Source organism: Argentina silus (assembly GCF_951799395.1).
Source record: "Argentina silus genome assembly, chromosome: 9".
NCBI classification, from domain to species: Eukaryota; Metazoa; Chordata; class Actinopteri; order Argentiniformes; family Argentinidae; genus Argentina; species Argentina silus.
In genome coordinates this window covers 4,044,650-4,063,272 of record NC_139663.1, presented here as the reverse complement: position 1 = coordinate 4,063,272, position 18,623 = coordinate 4,044,650, and the positions used below count along the sequence as shown (strand labels likewise).

The following is an 18,623-nucleotide window of genomic DNA, read 5'->3' as shown; positions in this document are numbered from 1 at the left end:
GGTGTTATGGCTTACGGTACTTTCCTTTTAATCAGATAATGGATGTGATTTGTGAATATGATTAGTGTAATTATTTCAGATTTTTATAGTGTAGTCATAAAACACAGAGTGTGAAATTTGAATTAGGTGACTTTTACATTAATTTAAGCGACACTAAACCCTGTAAATTTATCACAAATCAAAATGTGTGTCTCCCTGATTTCCCCTCAAATTTAAGTGTAAGTCCACATAGCATCGTATGATGATTTGATAGAAAGAATGTACATTATTTAACAGGGCAAGATAAACCTCAGTCCCCTTGTCTTGACGTCAGTGCCCAAACTGCCTCTCTAAAAGAGACAGTCAGCTGCTGGTATGCGTAGGGCCCTCTGTGGCATGCTATGCTTATCTGACGCCTGTGACGACTAGCACACGCACACACACACACACACACACACACACACACACACACACACACACACACACACACACACACACACTCATACCCCCCACCCACCGGCCATCTCTGTACCCCGCCTCCTCTGTGTGTGCCCTTTGACCTTCCGGGGGTGGTATATATAGTCACTCTGGCAATCAGAGTTCTCCTGGCAGCCATCATGAAGGGTATAGTCTCAGTCTGCTGCTTCGTCTCCTTGCTGCTCCTGGCCACAGCAGGTAAGGGCCTTTACAGTTCAACTATACTTTTGTCATTCCCTGGGTTGTGTATGTGAATGTGTGTGTAGACAGTAGGCTGTTAAGTGCTGGTCACTAGAAGCTCTACAAGTGTGCTGACATGGACCCACATGTCCCACAGGTACTGTAGTTTATGAGACAGTGCCTCCGGTTGGCTAAATATCTGAGTCATCTGCTGCATACAGTACTTCCATTGTCCAATCAGTTTGATTGACTTATAGGGCGACAGGCAGGATGAATTTGACTCAACTTAATAAGTTCCACCCTGTACAGTACAGAAGTATGATATAGTACCTCAGCTTTAAAGCTCCACCTATTAATTTGATATGGACTTCACTGTCATACTCAGAACTTTTCCTAAGTATGCAAGTGGATTATTCTGTCAATCTTGTGGATTTATACTATGCATATAGAGACAGTAGAGGTAGACATGGAGCTTTGTGACAGGGTACGTGGGGACGTGAGGGGGTCCTTCAAACGGTGACGGTCACACTCTGCCACCGTGCACGGCTATTTAAACTGCAGGGTTTAAAATTAAACAGCGGCCGCGCCAAGTTCAGGAGGGAATATTTTAAGGGTTCATCCTCATCCCACCTTTTAATATAAACATTAAAAAAGGTGCAGACCTCTCTCATTCTTTAATCGTTAATATGTGTGTAGCACTTATTCCATTATAAGCTTAGCTCGCTACAGTTCTTGAACACACACACACACACACACACACACACACACACACACACACACACACGCACACTCTGTGTGACTTTGGTACAGCAGAAGCATTGACGTGGGGATGGTGTGTGTGTCAGCTGTCCTAAGCATGGCACCAGCTGATGGAAAGTCTCACTTACTAGAGAGAGCACTGCCCATCTGTATCTCTCTCTGTCTCTCTTTTCCCTCTCCCCCTTTCTTCGATTTCTTGCTCTCCCATCCGCTATCTCTTTCTTTCTATCTGTGCCTTTCTCTACCCTTTGACTCCAAAAGAAAATTCTCTCTTTCATGTCATTGAGAGAACAAGGGAAGTTTTATAAAGCAGTGCCTGACTGTATCAAATGATTAGTGTTCATGTTATTGCGCTCATTCATAGGGATTACATGTAGTTGTCTTAGATTAATAAGCATAAGTGTTTGTGATACGAGTGGGTCGACATGAATGACATCACAGAATGGGATATCATGGAGATGTCCCTCTTCAGAAATGCGGATGGGATGTGTGATTTGCGTTCAGGCAGTTGGTTGGTTACCCTTGTCCGTCCTTGGGATCCCTTCAGCCCCGGTGCAAGGCCTTCATTATCCCAGCCTGCCGTCAGGTGTCTAAGATTGGATGGCGTCCTGTAACCGGACACGGTCCACTATAGATCTCCCCTACCCCGCCTACCCCCCCCCCCCCCCCCCATCCTCTCCCCTTCCCTCCCCCCCTCACCCCTTCCAGCCCCACACCACACACCGCTACCCTTTAGACACACTGCACAGCTGCTGTCACCCTGCACTGTCACAATCACAATTTATTCCCAGCAGCTGGCCTTATAGGGACATGCATTATCCTGCCAGGCGGGGCTGGAGATCAGGCCTGCCCAGAGCCAGGGGCCTGGGGCCTGGGGCCTGGGGTCTAGTCTGGTCCCGAAGCATGGATGGCAGTGTCACTGGTTGGCCTATGGCTCCTTCAGAAACGTTACTAGCCAGTACTTTACCTGGCTTATCTTCCCATTGTTGTCGTATGTACATGAGGCTAGTATTGATTCGATAAGGCTCAATGAAAGTGTGGAAACTCCTCGCACAGGTTAGTTCTGCTTTGTGTGTGATTTGGTTCCATCGCTCTTTCATGGACAGTAAAACACCCAAATCCAAGAAGCACTACTCCAGAGTTATGTTGTGCGTGCAAATGCTTGTGATGTTGGATCTTCCTGGCTAACCAGGTTAGCATTATAGCACTGCACAGTACGGTTTTATGGTACGGCCTGGATTGCACAGCATATTATTAAGACTGATGTAAATGCAGTTCCCTCTGTCTACTTATTTGGGTTAGGGTTATCACGGCTAATGTAACAACTTGTTAAAGTGATACTGCTTACTGTTGGATCTTTTATCTGTGTCAATAGCACAAGAGATTGGAGAGTCCACATGGATATCATACACTGTCATGTTCAGTAATTTCAACATTATAAAAATAAACAAAAATGACATAAAATGTAATTACTGTAATCATGAGTACCTTATGTAAAAGCATTGTGGTTATTGTGATGGTAATGTCTACTGTTGATGTTCTTGCTGTTGATTTGAATGAAGGAACTAATAGCTTTGTTTACCTTGTTTGGATCTGAAGCTCAAGCATCCCTCTTACAGATAATTGGAATGGGTCAATTACTGCTTATGTACCAAAGGTTGCTTGATGTCTTCTTTGAAGTATAATAATAATAATAATAATAATAATAATAATAATGGATTGGATTTATAAAGTGCATTTCTTGGACCCAATGTACTTTTCCAGGTAATCAAGAATATTGAATACATGTTATTGAGTGTGATATAAGGCCCGCAGGGAAGGTTTAGGGGACATAGAGGTTCTGACGTGGAACACAACTGGTTGCAGTTCTGGAGAAGAAATGGAGATTGATTTGTTTGGTGTGTTAACAGGGGTCTGTCAGTTGTCACAGCTAGAATGTAGTTGCTTGGTCTTGGGTCAACGTTGTGCATCCTAGGTCACAGGCCTATTGCCACCTGGTAAGACAGAAGTGGTTTATAGTCACTGACTCAACATGTATTGTTTTCTCAGATCTGCTGTATTTGCTAGACTAGACAATGCAGCATTACTATTGAGCTTTTGTTAGATTGTTAAATGGGCGTTCTTACATGTTTACTTTGGGGCACTGTGACACAAACCATACTTGAGACAGAAGAATGTCTTTGGCTCAGGCTCAAGTGTGAGGAGATGTGGACAGAGCTAGAGCTTGACTACAGTATCTCCCTCTGTGATCCCCGTTGATGGCATGCAGTATCACCGGGGCATCCCTCCGGTGCGCTGGTCGAGGGGACACCCCCCCACCACTCTACCCCCCCCCCCCACACACACACACACACACACACCACCCCTTTCACCAGGACGAGCCCCCCAGCCTCAAGGTCACTCGGTGACTCTCTCTAGCTGAGTGACAGGAGAGCAGGGATAGCAGCGTCAGATCAACACCCCAGCGTAAAGCGTCTTGCCCCCCCTTGCCATGATCCCTGTACCACTCGTCAGTGTGTCCTCAAAGTGATCCTACCCACCCTTCTGGGGCATTACCACCCGGATGTGCTTGGGCTTCAGACCCACCTTCAGAGGCCTGCATGTTGGCCTGTGACATTGACCACCAAGCCTTTAAGCCAGTAAGATGTGGCCCTAAAAACAGCCCCAGTACCAGTCCTCTGAATGTTCTTCTACTGTAAAATGGCACAAACCTTCTGACTCCATTTGGACACGAGCCGTCAATTAGTTTGCCCTTTCGTCTGAAGTTATTGTTAACATTATGTATAGATAATTACTTTTGGCGCAAACTCCTTCTTTATAGAGTTTATATGTGTACGGTGTACTGGAGTTGAAATGCAATGATGTAAATGTGTATGAATCTATGCAAAATGAGTATTTGTGACTTCTAATGTTTCAGTGTGTTAGGATATCGTCTACACAGAGACATTCATGTGTGATGTTTGATTATCACTAAAGTATGTACAGTACAAAACAAATAAATACAAGTATTTGAGACTCATGTAGAGGGCCCTGTGTAGCAGTACAGTAGATTGGTACAGCGGCCTGTTACAGGGGATGAGCCATGCATGACAATCACAGAGGCCTGGGGATGTCTCTGAGTCTCCAGACTGACTAACACATTGAGCCTTAAAATAGGACAGCAATTCTCTCCCCCCTCCTCTTTCCATCCCCTGACCCATTGTAGGGCTATTTCTGTCCACGGGGGGTACCAGCTCCCAAAGCTATGGCACCTGTTGCCATCCTTGCCCCCCACTAGCCATGCCCTGCACAGGCCATTGTGTCCACCCCTGCCCCTCTGACCCGTGGTGGAGGAGACTTGTTTTCCTATTGGTTGGATTAAGAGTTGGGTGGGCCTTACGTATAGCGCTAAAACCTTAACACTCATCTGAATCTCTTGATCAAGCCAGCATGACGACCATGGATGTTAAGGGTTCAACAGCCATGAAGTGTATTTATGGGGAGAGTATTGCATGGAAATGGTGTGGTTTATAATCAAGGGGATCTGTCTGTAACGAGACTCAGTTTAGCTCCTGATGCTGCTCCTCTCCCTTGGAGATCCCCTGGTCCACAGTAAAGGTTGCCTGAACCCCTCCATGGCCCAGGGTAAATCCTCAGGGTTCAGTGGACCTACCACCCGCTAATCATGCTCACTTTAATTTAATTTGCCTTCCCAGTGCAGCCAGCAGAACTTGATCTGGGGGTTTTACACACACACACACACACACACACACACACACACACACACACACACACACACACACACACACACACACACACAGCAGACTTACGAAAGACAGATACACATCTTACAGTTCTATATAATCAGTCATCTCTATTACTGTAACTGTATGAACTCATTACACTGAGTAGAATTGATTAAGAGATAACTCATTGAATTAATAGCCACCCAACCAATACTGTGATTGTGACATTGTCTTCCCTTTGCAGCTGTGAGCTAATTTGCTGCTATAGATGAGAGATGACACCAAACTTCCTAGTCCACTAAGGCCTAAGCATCAGGGTGTGTTTCACCAATAGCCAGAGCCTATGGCAGCTCTACCAGCAGCATTCCGACTGGATGCGCTGTTGCCGCCCGGAATGTTTCTCCAAACTGCACACAGTTGCCAGGCAACAGGCTCAACAAGGACACATGGTCCCTGTGACAGATGTCCGTAGTTCATATCTGTTCCCCAGGCGCCTTGAGGGTTAATTTAGAGTGCACCGTGGCTGATGCAAACCCCACCGTCCCATGGCAAGACAACCTTTCAGATCTTTTTGAAGCTCTCGGCTGGATACATTGGGGATTGACTAGGAAGGTTGGTGTCAGCAAGTCCAGAGCTGTTAGGCTTCTGAAGAAAGGCTGACAATAGACATGCCACCCATCCCATTATCATACAGAGGTCTTTGCACATAGAAATTAATCTATGTCATAGTTGTGCCTGTTTTTCATATGGCATTTCGATCAGTGATGTTTTCATTAGTATGCCTTTGCACTATGCCTCTCTGACCAGTGCAACATAGTTTCGCTGGTATGTTTGGTGGTTATTGTGGTGGAGGTTGCTTCCAATCCATGCATGTAGGTTATATCAGTAAGTGTGATATAGCCATCAGATATGACTGCACTGTCGAGTATCTTCACAGAATAGTCTGCATAGAAACGCATCCATCCAGACCAGTTGACCTACTTCACTGACTTAATGTCGGAGTGTTTATGGTGTTTGTGCTAATGTCTGTAATCAAATCTGCTCTGACTGCGTTCCAAAAGGCTCTCACCCACCTGCCTTCAAACAAATCTAGACTCTGTATGAAAACTGAGAATTGACCAGTGGTGAAAAATGGCTACCGCATCACCCAGTGGGTGGTACACATTAGTATTGGATTGGATGAGTTACTGCCAAGAGAAGCCCTTTGAGACATATTAAGAAGTGCTACACAAATACAATCCATTATCATCCTTGGAAAAGAACAGACTTGATGATTCCACCTTGACATTCCTCCTTACGTCTAAGATCTGATACAGCCTTGACTTTGCCTTGTCTTGCTTGAGTCATATGCTTTCATGAGTCATATGCTTTGAACCTACATAGATTGTTGATGCTGAAGTTGTTGAAAGGCACTATTTTGTTCAACTGTATCTCGCCTTTTATCCTCCATACTAACCTTTGCCCGTTCTTATTCCAGCACCGTGCTGGGAGCAACATTACACACTCTTATTTTTAGTACTTTGACTCCGTTAGCTTTCGGCAGTGCATCAGTATGCCTTTACTAGCAGCGTGTGTCATCACTACCATGCTGCAGTCTCCTGGCGCTGAAAGGAGCATCTGTTAGGTGTTCATTTTAAGCCTGAGCGAGAGAATATGCCATTATTAATATCTTCCATGGTGTGTCTTTACATTTATGCCTGAGTAATGGGAGCAGGCAGGAGCAGTGCTAGTTGAGGGAGCTCATTCTCTGAGCTTTATGCGTTCCCTGGCGTTCCCTGGCGTTCCCTGGCGTTCCCTGGCGTTCCCAGGCAAATTACATTAAGTTCCAAATGCATGTGTTTTAACAGTAGGCGCTATAATGATGAAAATCACGGCTGATTTCTCGAGTGTATCTTAATTTGAATTGGAGCATTCTTTGGAGAGAGGAACTCATGAATATTAAATGTTAACAAACTAACACCAGAGGCTAGTAAACAAATAGATCTGGCTGCTGTGTAGTTTTTCATTTGACTGTCTTAGCCAATGCAGGGAATCACAAAGTCAGTACTAACACTTGGCTAGTGGCCTCTGGCCAAGCCATTCCTCCAGAGGAAACGACCTTAGACCCCTTCACCACTGCCCGTTGGGAAGACACAGCACTCCTGAGGTTGACTTGGCAAATCAGATGTGGCCAAAGAGCACTCAAGTTAGCTAGAGGAGCTCTTTAGCAGCTGGAGAGCAGGGCGAAGTGACGAGGGAGGTGTTGAATGCCAGGGGTGAGGCGGGTTCTCTCCAGCTCTTTCTAGAACTTACCAGAAGATCCAGAGACCCTGGTGATCCTGCATGCTTTTGATGTAATTTGATACTATTACATTCAGGCTTTATTAATGTTACTGAACAAATGTTGACCTGCCAGAGTCTCTCAGTGAATTGACTCTTTTACGTCTTTTTCAATAAGACGTGTGTAATGTGTGTTATTGCCACTTCTCATCCATGCAAAATGTCATCACATTTCAAAGCATATGCATGAGGAAACATGGTTGTGATAATGTGTGCCCTGTTGTTCAAGTGTATTGAGTTATTTTCATAAAACTGGGTATGGGTATACGCAGATTAAGTGGTCTAATTGAAAAGAATAGGCTGTTAACTTCAGAAAGCTAGCTGAGCTGTTTCAGGGAATCAAGGTTTTAGATTGATTGCAGCTTGTGTTGCCTCAGAGTCACCCATGGCTTGACACTGTGACCTTTCTGGCCTCATCTCACCATGAACATGATCGCACTGCTAATCTGGAAACAGCCTCCTCCAACATTCTAGCAACATTTGTGTGAGACAATCAAAAGGAGTGGATGGTGACACATTGATAAAATAGTATTTCCAGTATTCACACTATATATCAAAGCCAGACAAATTAGCCAGTGTTTATATGCGTGTCCTGTTAAACAGAGACACAGATGTCAGAGCAATCATTATTTCTGGAGTGAACGTAACCCTACCTCTTACACTCTCAGGTTGTATTTTGTGTGCATCAAACAGGTTGTTTACTAATTAGCCTCTTGATACACTAATAGTTTACCTCAACATCTTAGGAAATAGAAGTGGAGTGGCGTGTGGCCAATGATGAATACGAAAGGCATATCCAAAGGGCAAAGTTAAGACATGACACATTTATTACTGTGTAATAACACATATATTACACATGTATCGATTGTTATATTTTTACAACCGATTGCGCCCATCTGTAATTATCAATGGATGGGATGTCTCCAGAACATTCTAGAGTATATGATAGATGGTTGAATTGTCATTCCAGAAACTGTCCAGAAACAACCCCTTGCTTATATCCATCCAAGCCTAACAGATCTACAAGTGTCTGGGAATTACAGTAATGTTACGGGTTGTTTCTGGGCAGAGCCGTATCGGGTCCCTACTTTGACTTAACCTGACTTTAGTGGTCCACTTATGGTGTGACTCCAGTGACCTGCTTCCCCACGTCGGTCACCATGTGATTTGTGATGATTACGTAAGCAACCTGGCATCAAGCTCACAGGCCCCTGGTCGTTACCAGCTCACATGGGAGAGTCATGCCAAGAGAAATACCCACATCTTTTATTCCCTCTGATCCTCCACTCAGCCCCTTTGATCTGAACAGACATTACTAGCTTTATGTCCGAGGGCAGAGCTTTGTCAAGTCTAAGTTTGTGGGGAAGATTTGGCAGTATTTTGGGGGAGAGGAAGTAGAGAGGAGTGCATGTGAGGTCGGACCATGTTTGAGCTAAGCCTCTAGTTTTACCATGATGATTATGATAGGTTAAAAAAGATCAGTATTTTGCTGACAGGATTTTTTGTTTGTTATCAACGTAAACTGGAAGATCAGTGTATCAAATTCAATTGTATACCAAAGTGTATAATTCAATTGTATATCAAAGCCTATATTTACAGATAGGACGTTCAAGTGCTTTGACAATAACCTCAGCCTCAGGCAAAAGAAATTGAAATTGCAGTCGATTTGATTACCAATTTAAATTGATGTATGGTTTACATAAATGTCCTTACACTGATCATATCTGTTCAAAAAACATTGACATCAATCTTCTTTCCTGTACGGCTGGCCATTTTATAATATATATGCTCAAGCATCTCTTCTCTAAGTGTTGTTGAAATCTGTGAACGACTTAAATCTCGACTGGGAGTGTCATTCCTAACCCTAGGCGGACATGAAGGCAGCAGCAGAGTTTCACAACCCCATGGGCAGTGGAAGTGTGAATCAGAACAATATCCCAGAAGCCCCTAAATATAGCCTGGTGTGTAGTGCTGCTGTGAAACCTGACCTGGATGGCCTAGCCTAGCCTAGCATAGCCTAGCCTAGCCTAGCCTAGCCGCCACACAGTGTCCATAAAGTCAGGGCAGCCTGTTCCTGGGCACACAAGGACAGGCCTAACTGGCTGATAAGCCCCCGTACAGGGATGGTTAAATTTAGACAGGCCAGGAGTTAAATGAGAGAGAGGCTTATACGCCTTTTTTCCCTCGTACCGTGTGGTCGCTCAGGATGCCTGTGTCCTGTCACTGTGTTCTCCCCTCCCAGCCTGGCCTGTTATGAAACCAGGGAGTCCCCCAGCCATTCTCCTCGGCCCCTCTGCTCTGTTGTTGTGAAACCATGGCTATATCTAACAAACGCCTTTGTTCTTTTATTTTTAGCATTCGCGTTCTATAAAAAGAGCTAATCGTACTGTAGCCGCCGTGATCTAAGCAATACGAGACATTCAAATATGGAGATGACACACACTCAGAGGGCTAAGTTGGGACAGAGCTATTCCAAATGTTGTCATGTTGATTGGTCGACAGGCAGACAGAGAGACAGAGAGGTTTTGGCTGGGTGATGTGATTGTTTACCTTGATTAACTGCCCAGTGCTGCTGGCCACCGTGGAGAGAATGATAATAGATGGGGATACTATACTGTGCTAAATGCTAAATTTACAGGGGTAGGAATCATCTACTGCCCTCTTCTCTCCATTTATAGTATGTCTCAGTCTCTCAGCCTGAGGGACGGTCTGACAGGAATATCCTGCAGCATCAGGGAAACGGTCTACACAAGAGGTTGAGCTGCTGGCAGCATAGTTGACCGTGGAGAATAGAGATGGCAGGTAGTTTGCTCTCGGCTCTCAATCAGAAAATATTCTTTCCCTTTGTTTATCAAAGGTATGGTATCATAATGACTATGACTTTGACTATGACTGACTTTGATAACAGTGACTGGCTTTTAGTTAGCCTAGTGCTTTAACAGTGCCATTCATTTTTATGTGGCTGTTAAATTGATTGCTGTTGTGTTACCACTGCTTTAAACATTTCTCTACACAGCATTGTTTTGAAACTCATCCCTGCGGAGCACAGCAGCAGAGTGCCACTGAAACACTGGCTCTATTGATTGATGTAACCCTAGAAATAATGTGGTAATTGGCCACACTAAAACAGCTTGACAGACTGTTTACGACGTGCTACACTCAGCCCCTCTGTGAATTCTTCCTCTCTCACTAACCAAGCCCCGTCATAAAGCTGTCATAGACTACACCTTGGCACCCGATCCTCCCGCCCACCGCTGCTCCATCGATCGCTGATGTACCATGCTGTTAAACAGTGATTCTAGGGAAGGGATTTATACCATGTGAATCTTGGCACTTTTGCCTGCAAGTGCAAATCATGTTTTGGCTCTAAAAGTCAGTGTGTAGGTGTGTGAGTGTTCGCACAGTGGCACATTGGCAACCTGTTGTTGATCTCTCCGCAGAGGAGGAGGAGGATGCCCTGGCCTCCATCCTGAGAGACAGATCCCACATCGAGCAAACCCTCCGGCTCGCCGCCGAGGAGAACTCAGGCGACTATGCAGGTAAGGATGGGGTGCATATGCAATGTGCAGATACAGGGGAGTGGAGGGACGGTCGCATTCAAACAAACAGATTAATCATATATATAAATTGATATTGAAATATTGTTAGATCCAAAATGACTGTTAAGACTCAAAGGGTTTCCCTGATATTGAGATGTTTCCATTTAGATAGATGTGGATTCTGAATTGGGAGCATTATGACTGTTAAACACCATACCAATAGTTCTGTTATTATAGAGAAAAAGTCTTAACTATGATCAGAGCAATGTACTTAATGTATTCCCATCCCTGCCTTGATCCAGTGATTTTCCTAATCTCTTAGGTTAATGTAGCACAAAATGAAGAACAGTGAAGGATGGTTCTCTGTGGTTACTGGTCTGTATAGATACATGCAGTAATTTAAGTTTGAGGCATAAACACATGCTCCCAGATCTTTAATGGCCTACTTTTCCATTAGTGCTAATGGGCTATGTCGTTAGCATGTAATGATTTCTTAATCTTCTGTTGTTCATTTGGTCTCCATCATCTCCCTCTCTCTGAACATCCCACCTCATTTTCATCCCGTAATGGCTCATTTTCTCATGCCTCTCTTGTTTTCCCTCCTTCAACCTCTCTTCTACGCTCTCTATTCATCCCTCTCTTCTACCCTCCTCTTTCTCGCTCTTTGTGTCCTACAGCGGCTCTCCAGAGCTTGCGTAAGATCTACCACTCGTCCATCAAGCCCATGGAACAGGCCTACAAGTACAACGAGCTGAGGCAGCATGAAATCTCAGGTACAGGGAAGGCCTGGCTCTGTGTTCTCTGCTCTAGGTTGTCAGTGTGTGGGTTCCTTGTTTGGGTTGATGTCTGACTGATGATTTGTGGACTTGTTCACACACAACACCCTCATCCAAAAGATTGATGCAGGAACTGACTTTTTGGAATCCATAAGAAATGAAACTGCACAACTGGGCTGTCTTACTCACACAGAAATATAGACATAGGCCACATATCTATATGTAAGAACCCAAATGGTTCTTCCATATGAGCACTATAAAATCACAAATCAAACCCCTGTCCTCAATTCTCCAAAACACTCATAAAGAACTGAGAAGCATGGCATTCTTTCCTTTGGACTTTTCTCACACTCCTTTCTTCTTTTGAGTTTAAACGTTTTCTTCACTTTCTCTTGTAGTGTCTCTGATTAAATTTTTTAAGTGCTTTAAATAATATGTAAGTAACATGAGCTTCCTGCACTTCTAAATATTGTAGAATGTGCAGTATGTGTTCTATACCATGTCCTCTGAGAGATTACTTTGAGCACTGTCCTCTCGAACTTGAGCAGGACCACCAAAGAGCAACTCCTCATATTGAAATAAAGCTTGCCCTCTTGTGGCTTGGCATGGTTGCTAACCCACACACTCATCTCAAAAATACAGTAAACATGTCCCCCACAAATGATGTAGCGCCCCTCCCCTTGAATTGATGACAATCAGTCAATCAGTGTAATTTCGGAATTTCAGTTGTCTACTATAACACCCCCTTAGGGCCAATCAGTGTAATTTTGCAAATGCCGGATCATTCACCCAAGTTTCGTCTAAATTGTCCCAGTGGTGTCTGAGACATCGTTTGTGACATACAAACATACGTACAGATGGAGAAGACTGATTTCATTGTGGGGGACAATAATACAAATGCTGAGGTATAGCCACAATGTTGGTCCCTTACATTTAGATAAAAGCTTCTTAAAAATCCAAGGCTCAAAATATCCTGAAGTCAGATTCTGTTCTAACTGCGGTTCTAAGTGGTTTGTCAGAGCAATGGCTCATGTTTGTTTTGATTCTCAGAAGTCAAAAGTATATAACAATATAGAGTGAAGGCATAGGGAGAAATACATAGTATTTAACTCATTCAACATCATCCATTGTAGAACTGTGCATGTTTGACCCTCCCAGTCAAATATGTGATTATTCCCCAGTCCCACCATCAGAGCACCTCCCTCCCTCACACACTCTTTTGTTATTTTACTCCCTCCTACACTTCCATTTTACTACCTCCACACAAACTCTTAACCACACAGAGCTCCCCTCAACCTCTATCCCCCTCTCTCCCCTTATTTACTCCCCTTATATTTGCCCTCCCTCCTTCCCTCACCCCTTTCACTTAACAGCCGGACGAACACTGGGGGACTCAGGAACAGGTGGGTATGAAGGGGGCAACCCTGTGCATGGCACTGCCACTGCCCCCCTCCGCCATATATCCCAGCTATTGGTCATCATATGGACCGGTTTGGTTGTTTAGAAAAGCAACCAAATTATGATCATACGTCACGTCATATGTCACAAATTACATCACTTGTGACATATTCGTTTTCATTAACAACAATTTGAACTGCAGTCAATTAAGATGATCCTGGTAATATAGAAAGTCATGTTATAAATCTGCTGGTCAAGTTGTGTACTACTGCAAAGTAGTAAGAATAAGAATATCTAAAGGTTCATAAATTAAAACGAAACTGAACGGATCAGTGCAATCCTCTAACTCTCTAATTCTAAGTCTCTAATTCTGTATTAATCAATTAAAAAGGGAAGACCCTCAATATGAACTGATATTGAGATATCATTAAATGCGTCATAAACAATTCTGTGGAGATGAAACAGCTGAAATCTAAAAGCTTTTAGGGCCTTTTATAGCATTCAAACATGCCCATACAATAAACTAAATAAAGTGTGTGTCCCGGCTGGGTGTGGCTGGTTTAAAGGGGTGGGTTAGGAGGCGGGCGCATGTGCAGCGCTGGCTTATGCAAAGGAGCACAGGTGGGGACATGTTGGCGGGACAGGGTGGTGGGTATGATTTGGTTTGTTATGTTATAGCTCTCTTTTGGTGCACACTCTCTTTTGCCTTTCTTACACATGTTTTTGGGTGAAACAATATAAGATCATGACTATTCTGGTCTTAAGCCCCTCCATTGTTACCCTGAAAAGGGATTCCCGCCCTCTCTTTTTTGCCACGCTCACTTTTTGTTTTACCATTTGTTTTATCATTGAGTTATGAATTGATACATCACTGCAATACATTCAACTGAGCCCTGACCACCCCAACACTACAACACTCTAATTCGCATTGCTAACGCTTTCATGTGCCTGTTCAATCTTTTAGTAGGAGTCTTGTTGCTCTGCTTTTACTTGTTTGTTTACTGCTACAATGGTTACAATGGTTAGTGAATACTCTGCCCAGCACAGATTTACACTCAATTATTTACCTCTCTCCATGTCTTTTCTCAGTAGAAGCTCCTCCTGTGCTCTGTGCTGGACAGAGAGATGCAAAGATGTGCTGCTTGCTGCCCCTTGCCTATATGCATATGCAGCATACAGCCTGTGGTTGAGGAGCCTGCATCCAATTGCACATGGTTCTTGACTCCTACAGTATGCATGTTTGGGTTAAGAAACGTGTTCTCTGCAATGCACGCTGGTCTCTCTAGACTGTTAGCTGGCCAACACAGAACAACTCAAGTTTTTGTTGACTATCATCTGGAAGTGGGTCATTTTATTGATCTGAGTGTGATTTTGTGTAAAACATCAATTCCTCCAATCTGAAATGAATTCCGGTGTATTGAATATAATTATTTCTGAAATAAAGTTAATGATAGTCTTGAGAGGTTCTATGTCCCTGGCCTTCACCACCCTGCCCTCAGAGTGCATACCTCTGTGGTTTCAACCAGACCTCCTCCTGTTTCCCTGGCAGATGGGGAGATCACCTCCAAGCCCATGGTGCTGTTTCTGGGACCCTGGAGTGTAGGCAAGTCCTCCATGATCAACTACCTGCTGGGCCTGAAGGACACCCCTCACCAGCTGTACACAGGTAGGCCTTTTCTAACTTGATCTGTTTCTTTTTCACACTTGTTTGTCCTCCACTCTCCTTTTCTATATCCTTTTCATCGTATCATCCTACTCTATATTACTCATGTTTCACTTCACCTTTTCCTCTCATCCCCCTCTCCTTTTTATACCATCTTCACCTACTCTTCTGCCTCCTCTCTCATACAACCCCATCATCCCATTCTCTTTTATCATCCCACTTTACCCTCTGTTCTATGCACTCCTTTGTCTTACCCCTCTCTCCATCCCCCCTCATCTCCCCCAGGTGCTGAGCCCACTACCTCTGAGTTCACTGTGATCATGCACGGTGAGAAAATTCGTTCCGTTGAGGGTATCGTGATGGCTGCTGACAGCTCGCGCTCCTTCTCGCCCCTTGAGAAGTTTGGCCAGAACTTCCTGGAGAAGCTGGTTGGCATTGAGATGCCCCACAAGCTGCTGGAGAGGGTCACCTTCGTGGACACGCCTGGAATCATTGAGAACCGCAAGCAGCAGGAGAGAGGTAACACAAGAGCAGGAAAGCTGTGAAGATAGCTTCAAAGCTTCAGAGCAATTCATCATTAACATGTGTGGAATGTAATGTGGTAAACCCTAATGTTCTTAGTAAATCATAAATGAGGAAATGCCACTTCATATGATTTATCACACAGTTAGATCTCTACATGTACAAACCTATTGTGCCTCTCCTACAAGGTTCTAATCCCCACCTTCCTCCCTATTCTCTTTATCTCTGCAGGCTACCCCTTCAACGATGTGTGCCAGTGGTTCATTGACCGTGCAGACTTGATCTTCGTGGTCTTCGACCCCACCAAGCTGGACGTGGGTCTGGAGCTGGAGATGCTCTTTAGACAGCTGAAGGGCCGCGAGTCACAGATCCGCATCATCCTCAACAAGGCCGACAACCTGGTCACCCAAGACCTGATGCGCGTCTACGGCGCCCTCTTCTGGAGCTTGGCACCCCTCATCAACGTGACCGAGCCCCCTCGTGTCTATGTCAGCTCCTTCTGGCCCTACGACTATGCTGAGGACACCAGCCGCGATCTCTTCAAGCGCGAGGAGATCTCCCTCCTGGAGGACCTGAACCAGGTGATCGAGAACCGTCTGGAGAACAAGATTGCCTTCATCCGTCAGCACGGCATCCGCGTGCGCATCCACGGCCTGTTGGTGGACCGCTACGTCCAGACCTTCAAGGACAAAATGAGCTTCTTCAGTGACCCCGAGCTGGTGTTCAAGGAGATAGTGGACGACCCGGACAAGTTCTTCATCTTCAAGTCCATCCTGGCCAAGACCAACGTCAGCAAGTTTGACCTGCCCAACCGTGACGCCTACCGCGACTTCTTCGGTGTCAACGCGGTGAGCAGCTTCAAGTCTCTGTCAGCGCAGTGCTCCTACATGGGCGGCTGCCTGCTGGACAAGATCGAGAGGGCCATCACTAATGAGCTGCCCAGCCTGCTCAGCAGCATCAACGGGGGCAAGACTCCCGGCCTGTCCTCCTGCGAGGTCACCGGCTGTGGCGAGAAGCCTAAGAATCGCTATCGGAAAAACTGATGAAAAAAAAAAAGGGAGAGGGTGAGGAGAGAGAAGGAGGAGGTGAAGGAGTTATAGATGAAAAGGAAAGGTGAATGACATACACCGACCCTGTTCTTGTCAGAATGCCTATATTGTTGTTGTTTGAGGGGACAGAGGAGAGGGCAGGATATATTTTAGATTTGTTTTTCTGAGGAGAAGGTGGGGTGGGGTGTTTAGGGTTTGGGGAAAGAGGGAGATGGAGTGATGGTCGGGCTGTGTGTATGATTTGGCAGCTGAGAGGAATAGGTGCTTGAGAGATGAGAGGATTACAGATGAGTCAGGTCACGAAATACTCCCTCCTCTCTTCCGCAATGAACTGAATGCGATTTTGGGGGGGAAATATACATGTGAAGAAAAATAACACAGGGAAAAAAATGTAAAATTGTATAAAAATGAAAAATCCTGAGACTGAAAACAGTCAATGCCAGCTCCCTTGTATGTGAATAAAATGGGAAATTGGAAACAGGAGTTAAGAAATTTGTTTCATAAGATTTTATTTGAAATACAAGCAGGTCAATTCTCTGTCCTTAAGAATACTTTGTCTTTTTTGAAGTAAAGGTTTTGTGGGTGTTGTCCTTTACAGACATTTCACTCTATCATTAATTTCTATTATAAAGTGACACTATCGAGACAACATTAACACTGCATGTTAGATGACAGATGGTATTTAGCAGATGATATTATAGGTGCATGTATTAACTTCCTCATTTGACCTTTTACGAATGTTCCCTAAAATCACTGATAACTCAATCAACCCTGTGGTGCAGTATGATAAGCTGCTCTGTTGGCCGTCAATGTTTTATATGCGTATTGCTCTCGGTTGTTGACAGCCTATGACATGAGTACTGTATTAAAAGCAGAGGTCAGGGGTCAAGGGTCATGAATTTCACACGGGGGTGGGGTATACGTTCTGCTTCACTTCTTAACTATGCTTACGTTGTTGTTTGAATCTTTACATTTGCCACTGTCTGACAGGAAATCAATACTCTATTACAATGTTTATTTTTCCTTATAATGATAAGCTTGCCAGCGTTTTTAGCTGAATGACCAACAGGATATAAAAGTGCTAAATGTTACATGAATGATGGACTTTCCATTATGTGACACCAATAAACTGAATGATGTGTGTGTGTACGTTTGAGCAGTATGTCTTTATCTATTTCTTCTGCAGGTTAGAGAGCTGTTAAATTCATATTTTCCAAGTGGGAGAGTTTATTTGAATCCCTCTGTACATAGTTTTTACATGGGTAGGTCAAACTGATTACACAGGTAATCACTACATAATGACACATTGGAGCACTGGAACAAGAGATTACCCTGGATTCTCTGAGAATTGGTGCTGAGTAACTAACTCCCTTGTGCACTTTGACTGGGGTAGACAGGGTAGGGGGGACTGGAGTGATAGAGGAGTGAGTGGACTCATGTTGACCCCTGACCTTTGTGAGAGGCGTCTCTGTGATTTCTGAGGCAGCTGAACTCCAGACGAGAGGGCTCTGGCCAGGTGGGGATTCACTAGAGCATTATAAGAAGTGCATGGCTCACTCACATGAAACAGGCACAATCTTTTCTGCTCACTGACAATGCATTTCTCTTTCAACCTCCTTCTCTAACTCCCTCACTAACCATGACTTATTGATGCCTGACTCTGTTTCAAATTAAAAGCTGTGTGAAACATACATTATACACTGGTAAACAAATTCAACTCCCAAAACTCAAGTAAATAAACAAACTGCAGTGAGCAGCACTTACTTACTCTGTCAGTTCAGTTTTGTGTGCTCAACAAATTTGCTTAGGCATGTGTATACACTGCAGTTACATGTCATATCCACCAGAGAGTGCTATGTAAATAGTTACACAATACATACAGTTATACAAATGCACTGACAGGTAGGCTACACAATGTTCATTAGACTGACTGAAATGTATAGTTTTTCCAGGACAGTGCCTCTGTTTGTCTACTACATGCTATATAATCTGGTTACCCACTTTGAAAAAATTATGCAAACACTGGTATGTTTCAATTATAATTACTTTGTTTAATTTACCTGTGATTAGATTGAGGAATGGGGACTGTGTGTGCTATCCTAAACTAGTTGCTCAGTGTGTAACATCCATTCATTTCTGGTTTTAGTGTACATTTTGAAGATAAATTCAGCGCATTTTGGAAGCTTGGTCATCAGGAATAAAGTGTTTTGATTGAATGGGAAGTTTGATACGTTATT

The 18,623-nt window shown here is 44.2% G+C and overlaps 1 protein-coding gene across 2 annotated transcripts; it reads left to right on the top strand.

Moving 5' to 3' along the window:
* Positions 1 to 570: 570 nt before the first annotated feature.
* On the top strand, positions 571 to 17,013 carry srl (sarcalumenin). 2 transcript variants are annotated; one of them, XM_083677995.1, is made up of 7 exons: positions 571 to 654; positions 10,880 to 10,978; positions 11,656 to 11,751; positions 13,128 to 13,157; positions 14,702 to 14,818; positions 15,101 to 15,334; positions 15,569 to 17,013. In XM_083677995.1, exons 1-7 carry the CDS (start codon positions 597 to 599, stop codon positions 16,378 to 16,380), a joined length of 1,446 nt encoding a protein of 481 aa, XP_083534121.1. In that variant the 5' UTR covers positions 571 to 596; the 3' UTR covers positions 16,381 to 17,013. The 2 variants fall into 2 exon arrangements, with proteins under 2 accessions (XP_083534121.1, XP_083534122.1); XM_083677996.1 differs by lacking the exon at positions 13,128 to 13,157 and having other exon boundaries at positions 588 to 654.
* The last annotated feature ends 1,610 nt before the right edge of the window (positions 17,014 to 18,623 follow it).